The 27264-nt window shown below is 34.7% G+C and overlaps 1 protein-coding gene across 2 annotated transcripts; it reads left to right on the forward strand.

Annotated features, from left to right (window-relative positions):
* Nucleotides 1–8762: 8762 nt before the first annotated feature.
* LOC124819816 (UDP-rhamnose/UDP-galactose transporter 6-like) lies at nucleotides 8763–14800 on the forward strand. Of its 2 annotated transcripts, none has more exons than XM_047291402.2 (6): nucleotides 8763–8952; nucleotides 9814–10038; nucleotides 11133–11317; nucleotides 11411–11611; nucleotides 11981–12142; nucleotides 14196–14800. In XM_047291402.2, the coding sequence occupies exons 2-6, from the start codon at nucleotides 9909–9911 to the stop codon at nucleotides 14517–14519; spliced, it is 1002 nt and encodes a 333-aa protein (XP_047147358.1). In that variant the 5' UTR covers nucleotides 8763–8952; nucleotides 9814–9908; the 3' UTR covers nucleotides 14520–14800. The 2 variants fall into 2 exon arrangements, with proteins under 2 accessions (XP_047147358.1, XP_047147359.1); XM_047291403.2 differs by lacking the exon at nucleotides 8763–8952 and adding an exon at nucleotides 8975–9129.
* Nucleotides 14801–27264: the final 12464 nt, after the last annotated feature.

Here is a 27264-nt window from a genome sequence, read left to right on the forward strand (position 1 = left end):
AATGAAAGGAAAAGTTAATTTATGTGACATTGTGATAGCATAGTGAAAAAAAGACACCAACACCTCACTATACACCTGTGAGTTGAGTGATACACTTTTGAGTGCTTCAGTGAACCACTTTCTTTGGTGAGGAGTAGTTCTCTGAATTTCTGATTGCATCTCTGCTTGGTTGATTGATCATTCTTAAGGATAACATCTGTTGAAGTACATGAGCATTACACTAATTTTAATTGATTAAAGCATCTGTATATCTTAACTGACATCTATAGGCTGAGTTGACCAAAGTGATTTCTTCTCTGGAAGAAAAAGTTTTTGAAAAAGGTTGAGTCATTGTAGTGATTGTTTTGAAAAGCTGAGTTACAATCTATTTTGCTTGAGGACAAGCAAAGTTCTAAGTTTGGGGTTATGATAACGGTTGAAAATACCGTTATCTGTGATGTAATTTAAATACTAAATGCATCCTTTTCTGCTTAGAAACTTACTTGTAATCATGTTTTTCTGTTAAGTTGTGTGAATAAGAGAGTTGAGGTTGAATTTGATGATTTTATGACTAATTCCCTTTGTTTTGATAGAAAATGAGCTAATATGGAAAGCAGGGATAAAGTGCTAAGGAGATAGAGCAATAAAAGGTCCAGAAAAAGCACCAGAAGGAAAGAAGCTCGAGGCTTGGGCGCCCTTTTTGGAGGCTTGAGCGCAGCAAACCACCACTCGCCGCCTGGGCACTCCTTTTAGGGCGCTTAAGCGCCAACAACACGAAGCTTGGGCGTCCTCTGGAAGGCTTAAGCGTAGGAAGTGCCGCTCATTACCTGGGCACCCCTTTTTCGGGCGCTTGAGCGTCGGATGCACAAAGCTTGGGCGTCATCTCTGAGGCTTAGGCGCAGAAGACCACCGCTCACCGCTCGGGCGCCCCTTTTGGGGCGCTTGAGCACCGGAGGCTCGAAGCTTGGGCATCTTCTGAAAGCCTTGAGCATGGAAGACCACCGCTCGCCGCACGGGCGCCCCAAGTGGGGCGCTTGAGTACCACTGACTCGGGCTTGCGCTTTTGTTTTTGTTCTGTTGTCGCTCTATTTAAAGGACCCAAACATCCTAGGTTTGATATCTCTGGCTAGAGCAGTAAAATAGCACACTCTTCCAATCTCTGAAGGCGGATTTGGATAGGAAAGCGTCCTTCCTCTACTTTTAGGGTTTTGCTATCTCATGCTTTTCCATTATTCATCTAGTTTCTCCATGTCTATGGGGAACTAAACTCTATTTGTTGTTGGGGAATGATGTAACCTTGTGAACTCTCATGTATTTGAATTGATTCTTCATTCCATATGCTTGTTCATTAATTGTTAGAGTAATTCATCTGTGCTTATAACATGCTTTGTTTAACTCATTCATCGCATGATTTATGAATTGCATGAGTGCCAGGAGGTTCCTTACAATTCAGGTTCTTGTTGAATTCTCCCATGAGTAATATTTCTCAGGGATGAGGGTATAAGTCTTGGTCGTCTTAAGCTCTTGATCTTCACATTTAATTGCTAGGAATGCAAGGAATTACATGAACTGGTGGTTAAGGACATGCTTATTTGTCGAGGGATCGGGTTTACGTGATTTAGTGAGTGATGTTAACATTAATGCATAAAGAAGAATTCTTACATACATGAGAGGGAACTTGGTGAAATCTAACCCAACAACATACTCATCTCATTATAAACAACATTAGTTCATCTTTGTGTTACTCTGCTAGTGATCAAACTGCATTCATATTTAAATTTATGTTCTTGCATCTTAAACCAATAATTTCACTTTATTTAAGTCTTAATTAATCGAGTCATCACACAACTATTTAGTGTCGAGAGTCTTCTAGGATACGATACTTGGTCTTACCATTTTATATTACTTGTGCGATTTGGTACATTTGTCAATCCATCAACAGGTGAAAACAAAAGACTTAGAACTTGAAACCTAAAACACATAACTAGAATTCCCAAACATAGAAAAACAAAAGAAAACACTTAGGTCTTAGGAAATAGAAAAACATCTAGGCTAAAACACCCAGATGCATGGCTAAACGATTTTCTGCATAAATCGTCAAAGAGAGATTGAGTTAAACACCTAATGCTTCTCTAAAAAACAAATAGGTCAAGACAATTGATAAGTTGAAAAACTGTTATTTTCATGCTTAAAATTGATACTAAAAGCAACCTTTAACACTTAGAAACGAACTTGAAATCATGCTTTTAGTCATATTTTTAGAAATAAGAGAGCTGGACAGGTTTATGCTTGATTTCAGTGTTTTATGCAGGTTTTAAGGTGAATTTGGTAAAAGAAGTGAAGAAGGATAGAGATGAAATCAGAAAAGACATAAAAAAGTGCAAAAGGAGAAGTCGCAACTACCGCTCAGCGGCAGTTTACCGTTGAGCGGCACTTAGGAACTCACGTTGGATCCGCTAAGGGGTGAAAATGCCGCTGAGGAGGAAGAATCAACTCACGAACTTACCGTTCAGCGGTAGTTTACCGCTGAGCGGCACTATTTTGGGCTTGGGCCTAATTTTCTGTATATTTTAGGATAGTATATAAGGTTTAGGACGTCCTAGGGTTTGTATCTTTAGCTGAGACAAAGCAAACACTCAGTTTTTCCACCCCTTGAAGGAAGATTTTGGATGCTCAGGCTACCTCCTCATCTTTCTAGGGTTCTATCTTTCATTCTTTCATTATTGTTCATCTAGTTTCACCATGAATATGGTGAACTAAACCTTGTATTGTTGTTGGGGAATCAATGTAGTCTTGTGAAACTCTCATATATGGAATTTGTGTTAACATCTTATTTTAAGATACATGCTTTCTTTCATCATTAGTTAGGGTTTTTCCTCTTTGCTTAAAGCTTGCTTTGTTTAACTCATTCAATGCCATGATTATTGATTTTGTCGATATGGGAACGTATGGGGAAATCTAGATCCGGGGAAATTCTCCCAATAGCATATTGGTTGCCTTTAAGCTTCTGTGCTTCAGAATTAATTATTAGGAATGCTAGGAATTGTATGAACTTGTAATTACGGATAGGCCTTCTTGCAAGGTGATTTAGAGAGTGGCATTAACATTTGATGAAAAGAATGATGAATTCCTAAAAAGTATATGAGAGTGGATAAGATGAAATTGATAACCCCAACAACATACTCATCCATCTAATTCATTAAAGTGTTTGTATTCCTCTTTTCCATTGATCAAATTCATGCATACATGAATTACTGGCTTTTGCATTTAAACCTACAATCAATTGTTCACAAGTCTTAAATAATCAACAAATCATATAACTAACTAGGCCGTGATTCCTGTAGGAGAACGATACTTGGTCTTACTGAGTTTTATTACTTGATACGATTCGGTCACACTTGCCGAGGGTTAAACAAGTTTTTGGCGCCGTTTTTCAGTGTTCATAAATTTGTCATCAACAATGTCTCTGATAAAATATATTAAAAGCCTTAATTATTAACAAGCTAAACACTATCTAATTAAAAAGAGACAAAAACTAAAGAAGTGTTCACTTGACTAAACGCTACCTTGAACTTAACAAGTACCTAATCTTATGATGAAGTATATATCTATGCTTCGTATCTTGAAAGAAAAGAACTTAATTGCAAAATGATACCTTACGATAAGAAATCAAAAGCACTTTGTTGTTCTGAGCAAGCATTAAATAACATTAAATGCTCAATGTTCAAAAACAACAAAAGTGATATATAATTAGGAGTAGGTGATGGAAGAACACCCGAGGAGATGACGATAGAAGCTATGCGAGCATGATTCGAACCTCCTCGAAGCTTCTCCGACGAAGAAATAGCAGCGGAATGTAGACGAAGCTCTAGATCGAGAGCTGACTCGAAGGAAACCAAGAGGAAAGCTCGAAACAGAGAATAAACTCGATAGAAACCCTAGAACGGTGCGGAATCACTAAACTGACCGATTAATCGTTGGGAATGATGTTTTAAACGGTGAAAAGGGAAGAACGAACGTTGGAGAGGTGTTAAATCGGTCAAAACTCTAGATCAATCGGTGAAAATGAAGAAAATGGTGAAAAAAGAAGGAAACCCTAGCGGAAGGCAAGAAGAATGGCAGATTTGTGATGAACTGGTGGATAGGAGCTCTTCAGAGCGTGAATGGAAAGAGGTTTGCGAAGGTGCTCTCGCAAGAGAGAAAATGTGGTAAAAAGAAAAGATGTACCTCTGATGCGTATGAGGAAAAATGATGTCGCGAGGCACAGGACGCTGACGCGAGAAGGGAAGATGTGGCTTCTGACGAGTAGCTGACGCATGCAAGCTGATGCGGATATGGAAGCAGCGTCGGGGGTGAGAGAAAGCACAAAGGAAAATGGAGAAATGAAAGAACGAAGGTAGTGTGCAAGGAAGGTGGCTAGAGAGAATCTTTGGACTCTCTAGCTTGACTTTCAAGGAGAATTATTCTGGTTTCAGAAATATAATTCTCATTCATCTCAAAAGTCCCATTACAAGAGAGGAGCTGGGTATTTATAGTAACCCATGCTCCTTGCAAGCTAAGCTACATATACAATGAAATGTAAAAATACAAAAAAGAGAACACTAAGAAAGGTACGTCAGGCAGGATCCATAAGTAGGTAATAGGAAAGACCTTCACAAAATGTTCTCTTCCTAGAAAACAGTGCCATAAAGCTTGTGTAGATACAAACCTCAAAGAAGTAAAATACTAAAAACCTCTCAAGCAAAAGTAATAACAAGACACATGGAAACACAAAAACCCTAAAACGAAAGATAAAAACACTAAAGAAAAATAAGATCTGCTATATATGTAGTGTAGGACCATCACTACAAACGTTCATCTTATAGATGCCAGAAGGAACGTTAAGTAAAAGACAAGCTTCGTCAAACGGTCATATTGTCAAATCTCAAACAAGCATCGTCATAACAGCTATATCCTCAAGGTGTATAAATAAAAGACCTGAAGAAAGAAGATGATGATGATGTAGAGGAGAGATGATATGAAGATGTAAAGATATCTCATCATCCATTGAGCGAAGAAATCTCTTTGTGCTATAAATGCCAAATTTCTACTATCAAAAGGAAAATAAAAGAGTTCAAGAAAAGAAGCACTCTCAAGCTTCATTAGAATATTCACTTGAAGAAAGAAGAGAGAGTGAAAGAGTGAAATACAAAAGAGAGTCTCTCAAGCTTCATTGTAATATTTGCTTGTGTTTATCACATGAGAGAAAGAGAGAAAAGAGAGAAGTAAAACATCCCTCTAGTACTTCAATGTATCACATGCTTACTTATGTAAGGAGAGAAAAACAGAGATATGAGAGAAACACTTGCGAGTGTTTAAACTGTTTTATATTGTAATCAAATCCTCTTTGTGAGAGTTATGGTTTGAACGACTTGTAAGCAATCTATGATTGCAATTTTGGAGAGAATCAAAACACTTATAACTTAACTCTGAAAGGTTAAGGAAATCTAGGCGAGATCGTCCAATACCAAGAGTGGTGCAAATACTTAACTGATCTAGAGTAACTAGAGGTTATTCGTGGATTAGAGATAATAGGAGAAGTGAATAATAATGCACAATCATTAGTGGGTGAAACTCAACTAGGCGGTATCGTGGATACCAGGTTTCTTAGGGATACCAGGAGTGGTGCAAATACTCAAGGAAATCGCGGCGGGTTGTTGAGTACCAAGAGTGGTGCAAATACTCAAGGAAATCTCAACAGGTTGCTGAGTACCAAGAAAGGTGTGAATACTCAACTAATCTAGGATAACTAGAGGTTATTCGTTGATCAAGGATACCAGGCTTGGTGAACAATACTACACAACTAGAAGTGAGGAAACTAAACTAGACAGGTTTCTCAAAGGTACTAAGAGCATCTAGGGATACCAGGAGTGGTGAATAATACTATGCAATCAAGAGTGATTTAAACTCAATTATACTTCATTGAATATCTAATGGAATCTTCTAAGTTAACTTAGAGGAGAACTGGACATAGCCTTAATAGGTGAACCAGTATAAAACATTGTGTATGTTTTAATATGTTGATAAATGATGTAGTTTATTAACTTCTTTATTCTCTCTAATATTATGGTATGCGCTACTTAAGACTACTGCCTACGCTCAAACTTGGATATGTTGAATTGGCTAAGTAAACAATCTCCTTAGGTATGCTTTTACCAACCAAGTTTCTCAACTCATAAGTATCACGTGCATCGGGATCAGAAGGCAAGATGCGAAAAAAGCTACGGAAACACTATTCAACCCTCCTTCTAGTGTTTCCCCACACCTTCAAAAAATAGTTCGCTTGTACTGAACTGAACTAAAAGGTAGTTCAAACGAACAAAATTGAACTACTTTTTCTTTTATCAAACTACACTGCACTGAATTGCATTGAAGTACAAAATAAATTACACTCAACTACTAATTGTACTAACTTTGAACTAAACTATACTAATTTTAAACTAAACTATGCTAAATCACTATTTACTCTTCTATAACTTATTTCAAAATAATTCAATAGTGACATGAATTGCTTAAAACTACACCATGTTGTAACAACTATCCAAAACTAAATTTGTAACTCTGTGAGATACACATCTAAAACAATGAATACCTTATATATGTACCCAAATGTCTATTTTGTATAAGAATTTTTAATAAAAAAAATTATCCCATATGAGTGGTGCTACAGGTTCATCACTAAACTTTTTATTCGTAATAGATAATAATTAAATTAAGAAATCATTATTTAACATTTTACAACTTATTTCAGGTTAATCCAATAGTGAACCAAATTGCAAAAACTGCCATGTAGCAGTAACAACTATCCAAAACTAAATTTCTAATCCCATAGCATAACCATATGAAGCAGGTGGATGCCTCATGCATGTGCCCAAATTTCACACCAAATTCCCCATCCAACTTTTGCCCACATCATATACACATAGTTCCAAACGAGCCAGGATGCACACATAAGATGAAAATTTGTATAAGAACCATAATAATAGTTATACCAACTTGAGAAAGGTTGTGCATATGAGTCATTACAAATAAGTATAAAATCAAGTTATTTTTAATACCAAACATATTCTCTTGAAGGTACATGTAAATCATAGATACAATGAGGATTCCCTTTGGATAATATGAGTCTCATTGTCTCGGGATAGACAAAGGTAACAAACCCAAACATCCATTTCTGTTGATAGGAAATTCTCACATATTGAACAAGTCCGAATTTGATACAAAGGAAAAAAAAAATATACTCATGAACCTGTGATACCAAAGAAATTCTACGAGATTTAATTATAAAACTAGCCTCAAATATTAGATTGATTGTGGTCAAAATCATGCCTAAGTCATAGAATCGTTCAATTCAATGTGTTACACCAAATTCTTTGAGCTTGGTCCCAGGTAGAACACAATTACCCAATTTTGTGAAAAAAATTGAGAAAAATAGAGAGGTAATTTATCTGATCTGAAATGTCAATACATTGATACTGAGTTTCTAAACTTGGAGACTCATATTTATAAGATACTAAAACATAATTTTCTAACAAACCAACAAATATATGGTTACATTAATTACTTTAAAAAAAGTACAATTGTATAACTGAATGTAAAGTTGTTATATCATAAACCTAACCAGCACATACACAGTAATTAGTCCATACTAGACATGTTCTGTCAATATGTTGCTATGAGTATAAGAAGTGAATTGTGTGCTAACATGTAAATGTACGCTAAATCACATACTGTTGCTAACAATTTTGATGATATGATGAAAAAGTGACCAAATTAAATATAAATTACCAAAATGGAAATCACATTAAACATTTTAGAAAAATGAGTTTCACATCAAACAAAGTCCACAAAAATATAGATCAAAATAATATTTAAATTTTTTTTAAATACTTGCTATGTTTATATAATGTAAGGACACTTAACTTACAATGTACATATAACAAAATGAAGAGGAATTTAAAAAATTAGTGTACATCCAAATATTAAAGATATGAGAAATCAGAAACGGATAAAACCAAAAGAAAAAAAAGAAATGGGAAAAGATTATATGAAATTAATTTTCTTTTTGTTTATGTGATTTAAAAAGTAGTACAAGATGGCAATGCTTACATGATCGACACATAGCAACTAATTATTTTGCTCTGAAAACGTATTTCTAACCACAAAATGAAATCTCCCCGTAAAAATGACCATCACTTTGATTCCAAAAGAACCATAAATAATTTGTTGTAGATAAAAACACACGCTAGACACACAAGAACAGGGGAAGCAGTGGGACCGGGAAAAATAACCTTAAAAAATAGGTTTCACGATCATGCCCACACCAATTGAAGAGACGGCCAAATTTTTTTGCACCAAACACAAATGAAACAACACCGATAAAATCAAATTTTTATTTTTATTTAATCAACTTTTTTATTTTTCAAATATTGTAATTATACTATTTTAGCATCTGACAATATAATCGCGCCAATTGTTAAACAACTAAAAATGTAAATGTATGACTTTAATTTATCTAGAATAAACTTTGATATTATGTGTTTGCATGATTCAGATTTTACCACTATAGCATCTTGGATTAGGTGATTAAAGATGTGGTTCAACTGTAATAAGTATAAATGTTCTGATAAATCCGATTTAGTGTTAATTAAGGAAATGCAGTAAAAAAACACAGAAAAATGGTGGTGATTGAAGGATAATTGTGCGAGTGAAGTTGACTAGGAGTATTAATTAGCGATGACATACCGTTTACTTTGCAGTTGTTGCTGCTTTCCCCGCAACTCACCTTTTCTCGGCCACTGAATCTGGACGTTAACAATCCAGCCCAGCCACGCCACGCTCCGCACCACACAGCGCACCAATTTTCCATTTTAAAAGCCAACGCGGAAAGGAAACAACCAAACACCATCACCACGTTCTCCCTTCATCTCAACGGTGCGTTCCTTTAACACCTTCACGCAATATATTATCACCAACCTTTTTTCCTTTCTTTTTTTTCTTTCTTTCGTTCTTTAGAGATTTCTGAGTCTAGGGGATTCATCTGCTCCTTAGTTCTTACTGCCGCGCTCTCAAATTAGGGATCGCGGATCCACGTTCGAGATTCCGTTTGAGGTTGCTTTTTCCTCGTGCTCTTTCTTTTGCTAACGGATTTTTTGGAATTTCGTGATTTTTGTTAGCTTGGAGCTCCAATCTGCTTTCAATTACTGTATATTGTTGAAAATAGTAATGGATCTGATGAGATTGTGCTGTTCTGGTTTGATTTTGCTTGGTATTGTTTCCTATTGGCTGAATCGTGTCTTTCGGGATTTAGGATTATGGTTGTAGTTAATCGTAGTTCGCTGTGTAAGTGAGCATTTCGTCAACTTCAATATTCATTGTCCCTTTCCTCATGTCTCTTTGTATTTTTTTGCTTGCCCCTTTTTGGGATGTCTTGAACTATAAAACAAGAGCTTCTCGTAAGAATCTCAGAATCAGTTGTTTTTAACTTTATATATATCCGTATCTGTGTCTATATTTGTGTATATAGTGGAAGATTCCTCTGCTGCAGATGTCATGTCAACTCTATGGACGGAGATATCAATGAAGGGTGGATAGCATTTTTATATTTCTTGTAGATTTCCTTTGTTTTTAAGTCTCCTTGTATACTATTATAAATTTCTACTGTTTACTTGGTTATGGTAGACCGCATTTTATTTCGTTTTCCTCTCTGTGAAATGTGGAGCAGTGTGAGAATTTTACTCTATTTATAGGGAATTAGGAAGGCGCTTCTTCTCATTATTTATTTTTTCTGTACAGATAAAGCTGTACGATTCTGAAACTAGTCATTCACTTATTGCATGAAGGCAGAGCTGTGAGAAATTAAGTTTTTGTATTGGAAGCTCTAGTTCAACATGTCTTCTGTAAGCAAGGGTGATCGGAAGGCTTCTCTTGATGCAGCATCATGGTTGTTCAATGTGGTCACGTCTGTGGGAATAATCCTGGTGAATAAGGCCCTAATGGCTACATATGGTTTTAGTTTTGGTAGGATCTCGCCTTTACTTTTCCCATTCCCTCCGTTGAATCTTTGATCTGCATGCCTTTGATTTAAAAGATCCCATGCTTCTTTTTCTATGCGTTGTTGCGACAAACTACCTATCTTGTGCATTCTTTTGGTGTCTCACATGTATGTATTTGAAGGTGTAAAGAAGGGGAAAGCTTTTTGGTATGATAAAATTGCATGTTTTATGACCGTAACTTCATTTTGATATTATATGTTTTGCATAATTCCGATTGCACTACTGTGGCATCTTGGATTAGGTCCTTGAAGATGTGGTTCAATTGAAATAACTATAAAATGACCTAATAGACTGGATATATGATATAGCGTGGAAGTGAACTAGAAAAAATCCTATAGGATGGGCATTTGACTTGGTGGTTTGTCAGAAACTGTAATATAGAGATTTTGAATAGTTTACTCCTGACTTTAATTTCAATCTCTAAATTCTAATACTTTAAGTTGATATGTTTTGATTTGTGTCTACCTCTTAATGATGCTGTTCGGCATAAACTTTTCCTATGATTTTGAAGAAGCATCCATTATTTCTAGGTGGTAGTTGAATAGGAGATAAATTAGCACCACAGATGCTGTAAGCAATACTATGTTGTTCAGTGAAAGTGGCTAGAAAGAAAATCTGAGCAGAAGGTATGCATTTAGACAACAGGCTGTGGTGGTACAGACTGCAAACATTTTATCAGTGATGCGAATTCCAAAAATATGCACAAAATCTGCTAAAAGGGAAAAACTTCTCATAAAAAAATTAATTGCGAAGTTCAAGATAGGCATTCAAAGTTTCCACTAGGAAAGTATTTTTTTAACAATCTTTCCATTTCCGTGGTTTTCGGTTTAGATCAGTAACGGCAGTATTATCATTTGTATATCTGAACTAAAATAACGTAAACGATCGTACTGAGATTAGAATTGGAGGATAGATTTAAAATCTCTTCTATTACCAGTCAAGCAAAGAATAATTTGGTTTATGGTTTCTTTTTATGTAACTTGTAAGGAGTACAAATTTCTGAACTTCTATACCGCTCCTGAATCCTGACCTTCTGTATTATATAATGCTATTATGCAGCTACTACTTTAACTGGTCTGCATTTTGCCACGACAACTTTGTTGACACTCATTCTTAAATCGCTGGGATATATTCAGACCTCTCATCTTCCATTATCTGATATTATCAAATTTGTCTTATTTGCAAATTTCTCCATCGTTGGGATGAATGTGAGTTTAATGTGGAATTCTGTTGGTTTTTATCAGGTAACAATTAGAGAATTACAGCAACATTTTGAACTCTCTTTATACTAAAGTTAGATATTTATAATAATTCCTCCTTGAAATAAAATTTGTCAGATTGCTAAGCTGAGCATGATTCCAGTATCTTGTTTTCTGGAGGTTGTCTTGGACAATGTACGATATTCAAGGGACACAAAGCTTAGTATTGTTTTGGTTTTGCTTGGTGTAGCTGTCTGTACAGTCACCGATGTCAGCGTTAATGCAAAAGGTTTTATTGCTGCTTTGATAGCAGTTTGGAGCACAGCCCTGCAACAGTATGTAAGTAACATAGACTAACATCGAACCTGAATCTTTAGTTGTGAGATACAAACCAATCAAATTGAATTTCATTTTATAAAGGCAGTTTTGGATTGGTAAATGTTCACTTTCTGGTACATGATACTTGTTTGCAATAATTCATTTATTTAACAATGAACTGTCTTCGTTATAGAACTTTAAATTATAAAATTGGGAAGCCTGCAATAATTTTTCTGTTTTTTCTGCAATTGTATCACAAATAGTATTCTCGGGTGCTTCTATAACAGACTTCGATGATTTAGTTTACAAAACTTCTAAGCATTCTCGCTTTTGTTGGTTTCATGACCTCACTCTTGTTGGGATGATATTTAAGAATAAACTTTTGTGCAGTATGTGCATTATCTTCAGAGGAAGTATTCTATTGGATCATTTAACTTGTTGGGCCACACAGCACCAGCACAGGCAGGAAGTTTACTCCTAGTAGGCCCCTTTCTGGACTATTGGTTGACAGGCAAACGAGTTGATGCCTACGGATATGGCTTGACATCCACTGTAAGTTTTCTCTATTTCTTTTCTAGTTTTTTTTTTTCTCTTTTGAATCTTTTGCTGTGATTAGGGAGAGAAGTGGATACTAGTTAAATTTATTTTATATCAGGTTTAGGATGGCTTATTTTCTAGTAAGAAGTTTAAAATAACTCTAACTGTAAGGACTATTCCTGATTGCTGTGTATTTCTTCTAAATGGATTTCCTATTTGTTACGCAAGTTAATATATACTACATATTGCTTATCATAGAACTGAGTGCCAAATTCTGCTGCCCAAAGTCAGTGTCAGGTTGCTGCATAGAAACATTGAGAAAGCATCCTCAGGTTGTCTAAGAGTACTCTTAATCTTAACTAATTCATACTTCTGTTAAACTGTTTTCTATTCAATTTATATAAGTCCTCTAAGTGTTGCTTGCAGCTTGAAGTTCTAGTAGGTTCCTTAAGAATTTTTCAAAACTTCAAATTTGCTTTTAGGGTCAGTAAATAGCTTTTGAAGTTCAAAGTGTCATAACAATCCATATAACTTCCTCTAGTGCACGTTATTTTTTTAGAGGGAAACGACCTTCTCAGTCTCTTTCAAGAGATAGACTTTCTTTTTTACGAAGGCGTTCATTGTGCCCTTTTTATTACTCCTTATAGTGGATATTCAGTTAACTAATAACGTCTATGAAATCAAATGCATGTTCATATCTAATTTTCTCCTCTTTCAAAATGTTTAGAGTATAAAAGAAATAGTATTTCTGAAAAGTGGCACATAGTTATTTCTGTATTTGGTGCAAACTAGTAGTGCTTGGGTCGTTAACTTATCCTTTAAATTCATTTATATACTGAAACGTTTGGCTCTGTGTTCATAATTTGACCAATCTATTTTAAAATATGATGATGTTATGAGAAATTTTCTTTAGGGGAAGATCCGTTAGATTTGTTTATGTACGTCTGAAGGAAAAAGTATCTTTTTCTGAGGTTGTGTAAATGTTGAAGGTTTTAATTATATGTATACAATCTTGTTTCAGTTGACCGCTTCCCTATTTTTGTATTGGAGATTTTTATTTCGTCCACCCCAGTTTTCCAGTAATACTTCTACAATAATTTCCTTTGTCTTTGTTGTTGCTTCAAACTAATGCTAAATATAGTTGGTAGCGTGCCTATTCATACAGTATCAGTAAAATGTTGGATAAACTTTAAAGCTAAGGGGCACAATTATAATTTTGTTAGTTTTAATTGTGCTATGCGTTTCATGCCCAGTCTGTCACAGTTTTGAGTTCATTTTTGTTTTTCCTTTCTGTTTATATTCTGCTGGTGCGTTCAGTTTTTCCTGCTGGGTTGGGTTCTGGTTTTTTCGTTATTATTCTGATTCAAGTTTTATTTAGTATCAGTTGTTAGGCTTTATTTACTATGTAAACTGTTACCTTTTGTGGCTATTTAAAGGGCCACGTTCATTCAATAAAAGTACACATTAGTTTTGCACTGCGTCTAGCAGGCTGTTATTTTTAACATAAAAGGCATGAACAACTTTCTTACATCCATGTAAATTTTTTATTTTATCTCTATACTACTGGCGGCATCCATATGCATGAAATACTCACTACATCCATATAAATTTGCTTGTCTCACTATACTGGTTAGCAACAGCATGCATATAGCTCTTTTGATTCGTAAATAAAAGCGGTGTATTCTTGACGGTTGGTTGGTATGCACATAATGTGGGAGGGTTCCCTTCCTTGGTCTCCCTTTGAACCAAATGTTGTAGTTGTCATTTTCTTTTCTAAATGATTTGGATCCTATCCCTTCTTTACCTTAGGAAAATACTGTTATTTTTTTAAGAAACATATATTCTGTGGAGGGACCAGTTTCCTGTGTATGGACTGTGAACGTTTTGTTTGTCTTTCTCTGGAAAATGACACGGGCATTTTCATAAGAACAGGGGAGAATCCAAATATGTATACAGTTTATGTCAACTTTATAAAACTGTACAGTGTAGTACCTTTACTCAAGAAAATAATGAATACTGTGACTACTGGAACACTATTATTAAACTGAGCTCCTCGTGCTTTCTGCAGTTGTTCATCATTCTGTCTTGCACCATTGCAGTAGGGACAAACCTCAGTCAGTTCATCTGCATCGGTAGGTTCACGGCTGTATCATTCCAAGTCCTTGGTCACATGAAGACTATTTTGGTCCTAATCCTGGGCTTCATTTTCTTTGGAAAAGAGGGTCTCAATCTACATGTTGTTCTGGGTATGATCGTTGCGATAGCAGGAATGGTCTGGTATGGCAATGCTTCTTCTAAGCCTGGGGGGAAAGAGCGTCGTAGCTTTTCTCTTCCCAAAACACAAGATTATAGTTCACTACCTGTGTCCTCTGAACCAGACACGAAGGCATAGAAAATAATAGAAATTCACTAGAGAGGAAGTGCTGCAACTCTTGGTTAACTGTGTGGAAAATCAGGTGTCCAGCGAATTGGATTAATTTTCATTATACCTGGAGTGAATTCCCCAATTATTTATAGATCATAGTCATATCTTGTGTTAATGAATTGTTTGGGAGGGAAATGGGAGGAAAAAGCGTTGTTAGACGAGGAAAAAATCTATGCTATGTTCCATTTTTTTTATTACAGATAATGTTAGTGTCACTTTTATAGTAAAGTTTAATTCCATTTTTGCCATTTGGAACGGTTCTGTTGTTAACTTTCTGCTCATGCCAACTACTAGCATGTTTGAATTGCATTCCTTATGTGTCAAACATACTTTTGAATAATGAATGATATGGTTTGTACCTAATAATCTAATCGTACTTTTAGATGCTTTACCGTGGTAACCCAAACATGTTATACGTTATTGGGTTCAAAGGGAACGTGTTGGGTTCAAATATAGGAATGTGTGTTGGTAGATGATCTATAATCCTTGAGTGATTCACTTTGGCTCCACCTTAGAATCAATAGAACCTTTCATAAGTAAACAAGTGTCAATTTCCTTGTTAAATGGATTGCTGTGCTAAAACAAGCAACAAGAAAGCAAACACTCAACAAAGAAACCGACATATGGGGAATAAACAGGAAATAAAAGTTATACATTGCCTTGACCACTCTGGCAATATGCATGCATAATAAATGGACCGTGTTTGGACAGATGGATTATCAGCGGACTAATTTACCTATCCAATTAGGTTTAATACTCTCCCCAGTTAAAGTAAAATTTATATCTGTGATAGGCGGAAATGTATTAGGCACTCATTTGTTTGTAGGGAAAAAACAAGAAAGGTTCAAGTAAGTTGTGGCAGGGATTGGCAGAGCTAAATAAAAGAGCATAGTAAATGCCTAACGTTATGTTAGGTGGGCTTCCCAGTAACCTAATCCTGAATAATTGAAGTAGCTTTCTGGAAGGTTTTTGTAGGATTCACTTGCCATGGTCCCAACAACAGCTAGATCTGCATATTTTACACAGCACTTTTGAGACAATGGGAGAGCAGGACCTGTAATAAAAGCCTGATTTTCTGAGACATGGGGAATGATGCATTCATGCAAAACAGTAAAAATTAGGTTAAAACTTGACATTTATGGCGTCACGTACCAGCACTTCTGTAGTAGCAGGTCAGCACCTGGCTCTGTCCAACGTAAAATATTTGGGTTTTTCCCCTTCTACTATTCATTTTCCACCTAAATTTTCAATGTAAATTGCTCGGCGTGCTACTTGCTTGCTTGTTTCTGATACCTCCACTGTGCATTGTTTTTATTTTGGAGAATAAATTGTAGACCGTAAAATGCTTCTTTACTTGATAATTACTTTAACAGGATAAGTTTGAGTTTTGGCTAAGAACGTTAAGATAAATTTTGGTGAATTTTCTTTTCTATTTCCTAATGCAATACTTCAATGTTTTCTGTTACAATAAAGAATTTGTCTTTATCAAAATATTGATAACCTTTATTTTAATAAACTAATTTTAATTCATGAAATGCTTTTGAGTAAGAATAATTTATACTGATATAATAGTTAAAAGACTTAACTTTTAGGAAATATTTAATAAATACTTAATTTTATAAAATGTTTTCCACAATTAATATTTTTTTCTGAAGAGTTTTGAACTAATTTCACATTTTTTCAGAAAAAAAAAAATACCACTTCTCGGAATATGGGTATAGTGACTTTTGTAGGGTGATGGAGAAATTGGTTGGTTGCTGAGGACAATATGGAGGAATCAAATGGGTGAATTCGTTATAATTGCAGAATGAGATACCAATGGAAAGCCTGTGCTTTCTGGGCTTATTATGTTTGTTGTTGAGATACTACTGACTCAATGAGAATTCCCACTATCATTATCTTCTTGCTACGATGTCAATTCTAAAGAGAAGCGTATTTTTTTATGTACCATGATCCTAACTGTTATCATATATATATATATACACATATATATATATATATATATATATAAAATAATAAAGACAATTAAAATAAAAAGGAAACCACTTCGAATCATAGTTTAGAAAAAAACACTTGGGGTCATATTTTGTGAACAAAATTATGGTTCTATAAGATATTTAATAGTTTGTATATACTTTTTGTCATTATTAAATATTATATATATATATATATATATATATATATATATATATATATATATATGTGTGTGTGTGTGTTTTTGTGTGTGTGCACAAATTTAAAAATTAGGAAGTTAGTACATCATCAACATTATTTTAAAACAATAACAAAATCAATTGTATTATATAGTATGTTTGATTACTCTAACAGTTTCTTATATGAATGAAAACAAGTAATATAAAGCAATAATTTTTTCAAAAGTTATTTGGAATATACTAATGAATAATTTTTTATAAAAATATCTAACAACATAAAAATATACTAGAGTGTATACTATAATATAATTTGTTTTTATTTTATTTTAATTGTTATATAGTTTGTTTTGATTTTATTTTATTTGTTTTTATTAGAGATTTTGTATCGATTCCAAATATGATAAAATCAAATCATAATATATAAGTTAGTGCTGTTAAAACGGATCACCAGGTCCAATCTGTCATGACCCACCACGGGTTGGTCACTTAGTAAGTCAATTCAAATCGGCTCATTTATTAGCAAGCTGAAAAAATTCGAGTGTTGCTCCCTCTATCACCACGACAAGTTCCCTGCACCTCCTCAAATTTTTTTATTTCCAAAACTATGCTTATGTTAAAGGTTAAAACTTTTTTACTTTTACCATGAATTTTTAATTTATTTCCAAAACTCTAATTTTACCTTATTCATATTTCGTGAATGCAATAGCTACACCTCACTCCCATGTCAAATCAATCTTCTTCTACCTACTTGTATACACGTCATATATGAATTTTTAATTATCTTTTGTTGATGAAGTATAAAACTATCATGTATTCGATTATACCTAATACTTATTATTGAATTTTATTTAATTAATCTTTTAAATTTGAATGATGAAAATCCATATCTATGGTGGATACAAGTAAGTAGAAGAAGATTGAGTTGACATGAGGGTGGGGTGCAGTTGCAGCGTTCGGGAAATATATGAATAAGGTAAAATTAGGGTTTGGGAAATAAATTAAAAATTCATGGTAAAAGTAAAAAAAGTTTTAACTTTTAACCTAAGGATAGTTTTGGAAACAAAGGAATTTGAGGAGGTGCAGGAAGCATGCTGTGGTGGTGGAGGGAACAACACTCAAAATTCGAACTTGATTCAGTCCACCACGGATTGATGGACTAAATAGTTTGACTCATTGACTCACTTAATTACAAGTTTTTTTCTTAAATCCAAAAAGAGTTACAATTTTTTTGTAATTCAAATTTAAATAATTTCACTCTAAAATGATGTTAAACTCCAAAAACAATTCAAAATAAAAAATTAACATAAAACTCAAATATAATCCAAAAGCAAACCCAAAAAGTGAATAAATAAGTTTTTAATATTGATAATTTTTGTGTCATTTATCTATTTATAAGATTAAAGTATTGAATAAATAAATTTATAATATTTTGCTCTCTTGAAACATATTTTTCTTTATTCTCATTTACAATACAATAAAAAAATGTTAACTAATAATATTGAACCACAAAATAATAAATAATTAAATTAAACTAGGTGAGTTAGGGAACCGAGTTTCAAGTGAGTCGAGTTGAAAATTAGCCCGTATAAAAAAATTCATTTTTTTTCAAACTCAATCTGACCTGAATCCGTGGTGGACCGGATTGGCCCACAAGTTTGACAACACTAATATAAGTGAAGTAAAATTTTAACTTTACAAGTCCACTATACAAAGACAGCCGAAGGGTTTGAAAGGTCTACAACAAACTTTTAAAAATGAAGTCTTTCATTTAAAATTTATTTTTCGATCTTTTTTATGCAAAATGATCTATTAAATTGTCATATCATTAATTTCATTTAACTTTCATATTGTTCTTCAATTTCATCTCATATTCATTGTTTATTTCATTAGAGATTTCATCTTTATTGTCCACCAAAAATTAAATCGTAACCTAGTTAATAGTTATGCAATTCAATCCAAGCAAAATTTCTAGTTACTCGCCAAAATATATGTAAAAAAACTCTTAAAAACGATAAATTGAAAAATACTAAAAAGAAAGCATTTCTAATCCTAATGCAAATTCAATAAATAAAATAAAAGCAACAGCGACAAAAATAAAAAGAAAAACATACAAACTAGAAATGATATACTAAACAAAAATGAGAATAAAAATATGGGTACACACAAGCAATATAAGATTCAAAAATGAAATATGCTAAAATCCTCAAAAGAAGAACTCTAGAATAGGAAAAGCAAGAAGCAAGAGTGGAATTAGTATAAGAGAAGACACGTAAAAAAAAAGAAGGAAATAGAAATAAAAGATTATAAGAGAATAAAGATAACTAATCATTCTTCTTTTCCTAAACAAAATTATAATTTATTGAAAAAAAAAATTAGCTCATTAAATATAATTTTTAAATTACAATAAAAAATTAACATACACAAATAATAATTTAATTAAATTTTAATTTAATAGAGGTATATTAGTACTAAAAAATATTTGAGGTCTTTTGTTTTCTTAAACATAATTTTATAATTAATTTAATAGAGAAATATTAGTACTAAAAAAATTTGAGACCTTTTTTTATTGGAGGCCTAAAGTAAGTGTTTTACCAGTTTTACCATTAAGCTAGCCATTAAGCTAGCCACATGGTAAGGTTAAATTGACATAAATTCATTTATTAAGCTAGTATTAGAGTTATCTAAAGTCACTAAAGTGGAATTTGCCTTCCACATTAGACAATTTATGTCAAACTCGAAGGAAAACAACCAAAAAAAAATGTGTGATGATATATTTGTAAATAAGTGGCGCTTGTTTACGTCGGATGGTTTAGAGTTGGATGTAAAACTCAACATTTATGTCAAATTGTGTGTGAAATGTCAACTTTTACGTTAGACCCTAAAATGTGTAACATAATACTATTTAAACTAGGGCTCTCGACTTTCTTCTTCCTTACGATTCTAGTGCAATTTCTCCAAATCAAGTAAAATGTGTAACATATTACTTGATTGAAGTTTGTACTGGTCCAAGTGAGTCATTAAGGTAGGTTCATATATCCATTGTACTATTGAAATTGAAATCATGGTTATTTTTGGAATTTCAATCACAAAATGCATGAAAAAATAGAAACTCCAAGTTGTTAACACATTGGCAAATGTATCAAATTGTATCAAGTAATATAAAATTGGTAAGACCAAGTATCGTTTCCCAAGAGACTCATGTTTACTTAACAATTATGTAATACCTTAATTAATCAAGACTGAAAAGATATTTTGTTGGTTTTTTAAATGCAAATGCAAATGCAACAAAAATAAATATGAATGAAAATTGATTAATTGAGGCTTGTGATGACAAATTTATGAACACCGAAAAACGGCGCCACAAACTTGTTTAACCATCGGCAAGTGTGACCGAATCGTATCAAGTAATAAAACTCGGAAAGACCAAGTATCGTTCTCCCAAAGGACTCACGGCCTAGTTAGCTATATGATTTGTTGATTATTTAAGACTTGTGAACAATTGATTTTAGGTTTTAAATGCAAAAGACAATAATTAAACATGTATGCATGAATTTGATCAATGGAAAAGAGGAATACAAACACTTTAATGAATTAGATGGAGGAGTATGTTGTTGGGGTTATCAATTTCATCTTATCCACTCTCATATACTTTTAGGAATTCATCATTCTTTTCATCAATGCTAATGTCACTCTCTAAATCACCTTGCAAGAAGGCCTATCCTTAATTACGAGTTCATACAATTCCTAGCATCCCTAATAATTAATTATGAAGCACAGAAGCTTAAAGGCAACCAATATGCTATTGGGAGATTTTCCCCAGATCTAGATTTCCCCGTACGTTCCCATATCGACAAAATCAATAATCACTGCATTGAATGAGTTAAACAATGCATGCTTTGAGCAAGGAGGAAAAACCCTAACTAATGATGAAAGAAAGCATATATCTCAAATAAGATGTTTAAACACAAATTCCATATATGAGAGTTTCACAAGATTACATTGATTCCCCAACAACAATACAAGTTTTAGTTCACCATATTCATGGTGAAACTAGATGAACAATAATGAAAGAATGAAAGATAGAACCCTAGAAAGAGGAGTAGGTAGCCTAAGCATCCAAGATCTTCCTCCAAGAGGTGGAAAAGAGAGTGTTTGATTCGTCTCCAGCCAAAGATACAAACCCTAGGACGTCCTAAAGCTTCTATACTATTCTAAACAATACAAAAAATTAGGCCCAAGCCCAAAATAGTGCTGCTCAGCGGTAAACTACCGTGAGCGGTAGTTGCGACTTCTCCTTTTGCACTTTTTGAGTTCTTTTTTGATTCCATCTCTATCCTTCTTCACTTCTTTCACCATATTCACCTTAAAACCTGCATAAAACACTCAAATCAAGCATAAACCTGTCCAGCTCTCTTATTTCTAAAAATATGAACAAAAGCATGATTCTAAGCTAGTTTATAAGTGTTAAAGGTTGCTTTTAGTATCAATTTTAAGCATGAAAATAACAGTTTTTCAACTGTTATCAGCTTGACACAAGAATGAATGGATGAGATTGATAATATGAGATAATGATGTTGTTGGCGTTAGATTTCACCTACTTCACTTTCATGCATATTAGAATTCATCTTCTTCAATGGAATGTTAATGTCACTTTCTAAATTACTTAGAACCCGATGTCTCGGTGTAAAAAGCCTAGTCTTGATTATTAGACAATAATCCCTTGAAAAACCTAACAATCAATTTCGCATTAAGAAAAGAAGCTTAAGACAACCAAACGTCCTATCCCTATCCCTAGGCAATATTCCCTTTGAGTGAAATCCTCTAGGTCATGATTCATAAGATATTTCCCAATACTCAAATAAATCAAACATTAAGTCATGAGTAGCCAAAACATAACACGCATTAAGAACAAGAGAAAATCACTAACATTCAATGAAAGAAGCATAAAATGTTTAAACCATATTCAAATACATGAAAGTTTAGAGCTTACATCATCTCCAACAACAAATGAGTTTAGTTCTCCATTGTTATGGAGAACCTTGGCTTACAATAGAAGAATGAATGAATGACAACCCTAGAAAGTGAGAAGGAAAGCTCCTGCATGCCTAATCTTTCTCTAAAGGGTCGAAATCAGCTTTTCTGTGCTTCAGCCGTGCAAAGATTGTGAACCCTAGAGTGTAGAAACCCTTAAATAGAACCAAATTGGATAATGGGCCAACGTTGTTGGCGCTTAGCGCCCCAGCTAAGGACGCTCAGGCGTGACAGTGAAGATTTTTGCCATGAGCGTCCTGACTAAGGGCAACCTGGCGTCCTACTTGAAGGTTGGCTGGCGCTCAGCGCCCCAGGAGGGGGTGCCCAAGCGTGACTACGAGGATAGTGGTGCTCAACGCCCCAAATGAGGGCATCTAGGCACCCTTGCGAGACTTGTGACGCTGAGGGCCCTTAAAAAGGGCAACGAGGCGCCCTACAGTCCTTCTTCAGCCTTCTTTTCTAGTGCTTATACTGTCTCTCTTGGGTTCCAACTCCTTGATACTTTTGCTCCTTTTCCAATCATACCAATAACCTACAAAATTGAGGGAATTAGTGATCAAATTCATAAAGTATAACCTCTCTTCACTTATTTATCAAATTTAACCAAAACAAGAGTTTAAGCCAGCTTCAAAGTCAAAAAGGGTTAATTTAGTATCAAAATAAAATCACAAATAACGGTAAATTCCACCATTATCACAACCCCAAACTTGAAACTTTGCTTGTCCTCAAGCAAAATGTAACTTGGCCCAAATAACATAGTCATGCTATAATGGTCTAGCACACCAAAAACATTCTCTTCTAGGACAAGTCAATCACTCATGTCTGCCCATCTTAGAAAGATCAATAAAGATATAATGAAGTTTTAGCCAATCAAGCTTCAACTATGGTGCTCACATAACACATAATACACACAGATGCACAAGCCTTATGAGTGATGAACAACCAAGCACAATATTATCCTATAGTGCATAGAACCATTGCTCATCAAAGAAAGAAAGTGTTTCACTCAAGCTCACAAGTGTATAGTGAGATGTTTGTTTCACTCTATGATAACGGTTAAAAATACCGTTATCTGTGATTCAATTTTGATATTAAATCAATCCTTTTTAACTTAGAAGCTTGCTTGAACTCTTGTTTTTACTTTAGTTTTATGAATAAGTGAGTAGAGGGTATACTTGATGATTTTATCACTAAATTCCCTTGGTTTTGTAGGTTATTGGAATGATTTAAAAGAGGAGTTAAAGTACCAAGGAGTTGGAATGCAGAAAAAAAGAAGGCAGATCTGAGTAACACTTTTGAGCCAGGTAGACCACCTTCATCTTCCCACACTCTAGCAACCTTCAAGGAAGTGGAGGTAAACATACCTCAGTATGATTATGTTGTTGATGATTATGTTGTTCATGATTATGCTGTTGATGGGTATGTTATTGATAATCATATTGTTGATGAGCATGTTTCTAATTCTCCTTCTCTGCATGATGAGAACCACTTTTTGTTATCACATCTGAATGTTTGTTCTCCATGCACTGAACATGAATCTGAGCCTGTTGTTGATATTGTTTCTACATTTGAAATTGATTCATGTTTTGAGGGTATATCTAAGGGTCAACCTGTTACATTGGGATTGGGTGTTATACCCCTGCATGTAATTTCTTTGGAGCCACATTGCACTAACCATGTTGCAGGAGGTACACATGAATTTGATCAACAAACACCCACAGTGGAGAACAAAGGTGCTAACATTTACAAAAGCTTCAACATCAATAGGCACCAGATGAACAAGCTCATCAACAATCACTTCTTCCTAGATCCAGTTGTGCAAGACATTTCCCTACTCGATCAAATCTAGAGGATGAAGCAGTTCTTCCTCAAAACTTCCTTGCTGGATCCTGTGGTTGAAAACATCTCCTTGATAGTCCAAAATTGGCAACTGCCACCATGACTAAGGGAGTTTTCTTTTTCCTTCTCCCCATTTCCCTACTTTTATTGCACTTGTCCATGATCTGTTGACTGTTTTGATTTCTGATCTTATGCTTATGACACATTGAGGACACTGTGTAATTTAAGTGTGGTCTATTGGGGGAGATTTCTATTTTCCTTGTTAGTTTTTCTTTTCTTTGTTAAATTTTTTCTTTTCTAGGTTGTTTTTGTTGTGTCTTGTGTACAGTTTTGCATGCTTCTCTTGAATTCTAGACCTTGTTTAGGTTGTAGACTTGTTTTCCTTCACGTGATTGATACTTATTCTTTGAAATCCTTTGCTTTTCTTTGCTTGGGAAGATGATTATAATGTTTGAGAGGTTGATTTGATTATGACAATACCCTGTGTGAGATTCGAGCCACTTTATGTCTTTCTTGTGTGTGATATGTCTCTTGATTACTTGCACATATGCCTTGGCTTGACTCTGGTTGATAATTCTTGATTGATATGCATGTTTGGAAGTGATAAAGGAAGTTTCGTTCTTGGGCCTCTCTAGCCAAATAAGCCTACCTTGTTGTGATCATTTGATAACCCCTTGGAGCCTATGCTTTTCGTTCTCCTTGTTTTGAAGCTCATACACTAACCCTATGTGAAAAAACCATGATTACCTTAACCATAGGAAATTTTAGAGCTTTAGAAGTGTTTTGGGAACAATTGTGGTCTCCTTGGAGATTCTGATGAATTGGCTAGTTGGTTCCTCTTCTTGTTTTGTTTTTGGAAATATGATTTATATCTTGTCTCTTACAATTGTGTGCTAAAGAGAGTGAAAAGAAAAGAGACAGGATGAGAAAAGGAAAAAAATAGAGAAAAATGAGACAAATAAAAAAAATTTGTGAGTAATGGAATCAAGAAGAGGATTGAATTAGAGGTTTTGGGTGTGATTTGACTGTGTTTACACTTGTTCCCCATTGCTCCTCCATTTCTTTTGGTTTGTAGCTTCTTATCCATATTTTATCCTCCTTTGTCCTTGGCCCCATTACAACCATGAAAAGACCTTTTGATTTGAACATGCATATCGTTTTTAGTGTTGATATTAGAGACTTGCCAAGTCTGTTGTTGCTTGTTTTCTTGAGTGCATTGAGTTGAAATTCTTTACCCTAGACACTTGAGAGATAGACTGATAGTGCATCTGTGAGGTTTTGTTACTTTTGATTCACCTCTTGAGCTAATTGATCATTTTTGTCAGGATTGGAATTGCTTGGATGATTTCTGTGAGTATCTGCTTTCTTTGATTTTGTGTTGGGTACTGTCTACTTCCTTTCTTGGTCCAGAGTCCTTAAGAACTGTGTAATTATGTTTCTGTCCTTGTTAGTCTTTGTTTTCTGTGTGTTGAGTTTGTGTCACTTCTCTGATATCCTTTGAACTATTCCTTGATTTGCATCTTGATTTTGCCCAGGAGTGCAAAAGACTAAGTGTGGTCTATTTTGATGAGTCAATATTTTCTTGACTTCACTTAGTTTATTGTCCTAGAATTAATCAGGGAATTGTGCTTAAATGTCCGGTATTTTTCCATTTTTGTTAATTGTGCTTAATTTGACCAGAAATTCTTATTTTAATTAATTTGAATTATCTGAGCTAGTTATTTTCATCATTGATTGCAGGAAAAATTTTGGAGATACATTTTGGGACATCAGGAAGAATTCCAAATAAATTGATGACTCTCCACATAGATATTTTAGAATTAATTATATTGTAATTTAGTACTTTAGAATTTTTGGATCAACTTTTACACTTTGGGTTAATTTTTTATAAAGTAGACTAGACACAAAAGTGGGGGCGAGTGACTTGGCACCCTAGGTTTTTTGGGGTAGCACTACTCCACATATAAAGGGGAACTTGAATTGGCGAAAAGGGGGCCGCCACACTCTTACGGTTCTTTGGGGCGGGCTGGAACGTTTTATTTTTGAGGGGTTTTCATTTTCTTTGCTGGGAAGGGGACAGAGAGCGGGGACGTGTTGGAGCCACCACCTAAGCGAGGAGTTTTTCTTTTGGCAGAGAGGAATGTAGGGTCGAGGAGTAGCATGCTGTTACGGGAGAGGAGAGCTAGAGAGAAAAGCAAGCACGGTGCAGTATTCTCTTTTTGGCTTTGAAGCACACATTGACTTGTGAGGGAGTCTCGGTTTTTCCAGCAACACGTTGGAGTGTCACAGTTGGAAGCACGGGATGCTGCTGCACGGAGAATGGGTTGGAAGAAGTGAAGCTCACGGCCCATGAGGAAAGAACACAGTCCAACACGCTCATTGCAGGAGAGCATCCGCCACCGAGAAGGGCCTTGATTATTGAAAGAACACGCGGAGTTCACGTCCAGAATGTAGGGTCTAGGTTGGTGTACACACCTGGAGGGAGACCACCACCACGATGGGAGCATTTATTTTTTGGCTTGAGGGAATGTAGCATAGCAGCAGAAGCAAAGGTGTCTCGGCCTGGAGCTGGTGTAGCCGTCACTCTTCATTTGAGTATTATTTTTCTTTGAACATTTGGAGAGCTGAAAATGTGGTTCACGGGAATTGGCATTGGTTAATGAAAGAAACACATTTACTCTTCCTTTAGTTTTTTGGAAAAAGCACTTCTGATTGAATGTTTTTAATTTCATCTCTTCCAAAGTGTTGACGGCCTGATGATGATGGAATGAGAGAGCACATTTTCAATTTATTTCATTTAGTAAGAGGGATTTGTCCAGCCGCCACCTTGGTTTTTCCTTGAACAATTTTATTAAATGAAAAAGAAGTGTGTGGTGTCACGGAAGGGGAAGCACACGCTACTGCTATTTCATTTGGAAAAAAATGGTGGTGTCACGTCCAGCATGGGTGAGAGAAATGGTGGCACACTTTAAGAAGCGGTGCACACAGCTGCATTCAACTTTGCTTATGGAAGAAAAAGCTCATTTTTATTTGGCTTGAAGATGGTGCACAAGTTCATCCAATAGGAGGCACCACGGTCATTCAATTCCTTTTCTTTGCATTCATTTGGCTGGGAGAGAAAACGTTGACTCATTTTATTTTATTTTCACTTTTTAAGCATTTTTAATTAATTGTTCCCGTGATGGATATGTGGTGGTGGATGACTATAATATGCATTCCAATGTTTAGCTTAAGCGTTGCATATTTTCTTTTAATTTTAGTGCCTTATGTTTCAATTGGTTAACACTCTTGTTTCTTTGAATTTTTATTCTAAGCTACAATGTGCATTTCGTTATTAGCCAAGCGTTCTTTTTATTATTACTGTTGCATTGTGTGCATTTAATGTTTTACCTTAAGTGTTGCATTTCAATAGCTTGAATTGTGTTTGGATATTTATCTGTTGCACAGTTTAATGTTTTCATGCACTTTAATGCCTTCAATTGTATTCGGTTGTGTTTAATTTTCATTTTTAATTTTGTCATTTACATTCACAAAATCTTTCACAAAACCCCCCACTTCGTGTATGACCTAATTCTCGAACCACGTTTGGTCCCTAAGAGACGACCTAGGAGTCACTTTCTAGCACTATACTGCATTTTTAATGCACATCAAATTTGTATGGGCCGCGACAGCCGCAGCAGGAATCCATC

The sequence above is a fragment of the Vigna umbellata genome, chromosome 2 (assembly GCF_029865625.1).
Source record: "Vigna umbellata cultivar VRB3 chromosome 2, Vumbellata_1.0, whole genome shotgun sequence".
Classification (NCBI taxonomy): domain Eukaryota; kingdom Viridiplantae; phylum Streptophyta; class Magnoliopsida; order Fabales; family Fabaceae; genus Vigna; species Vigna umbellata.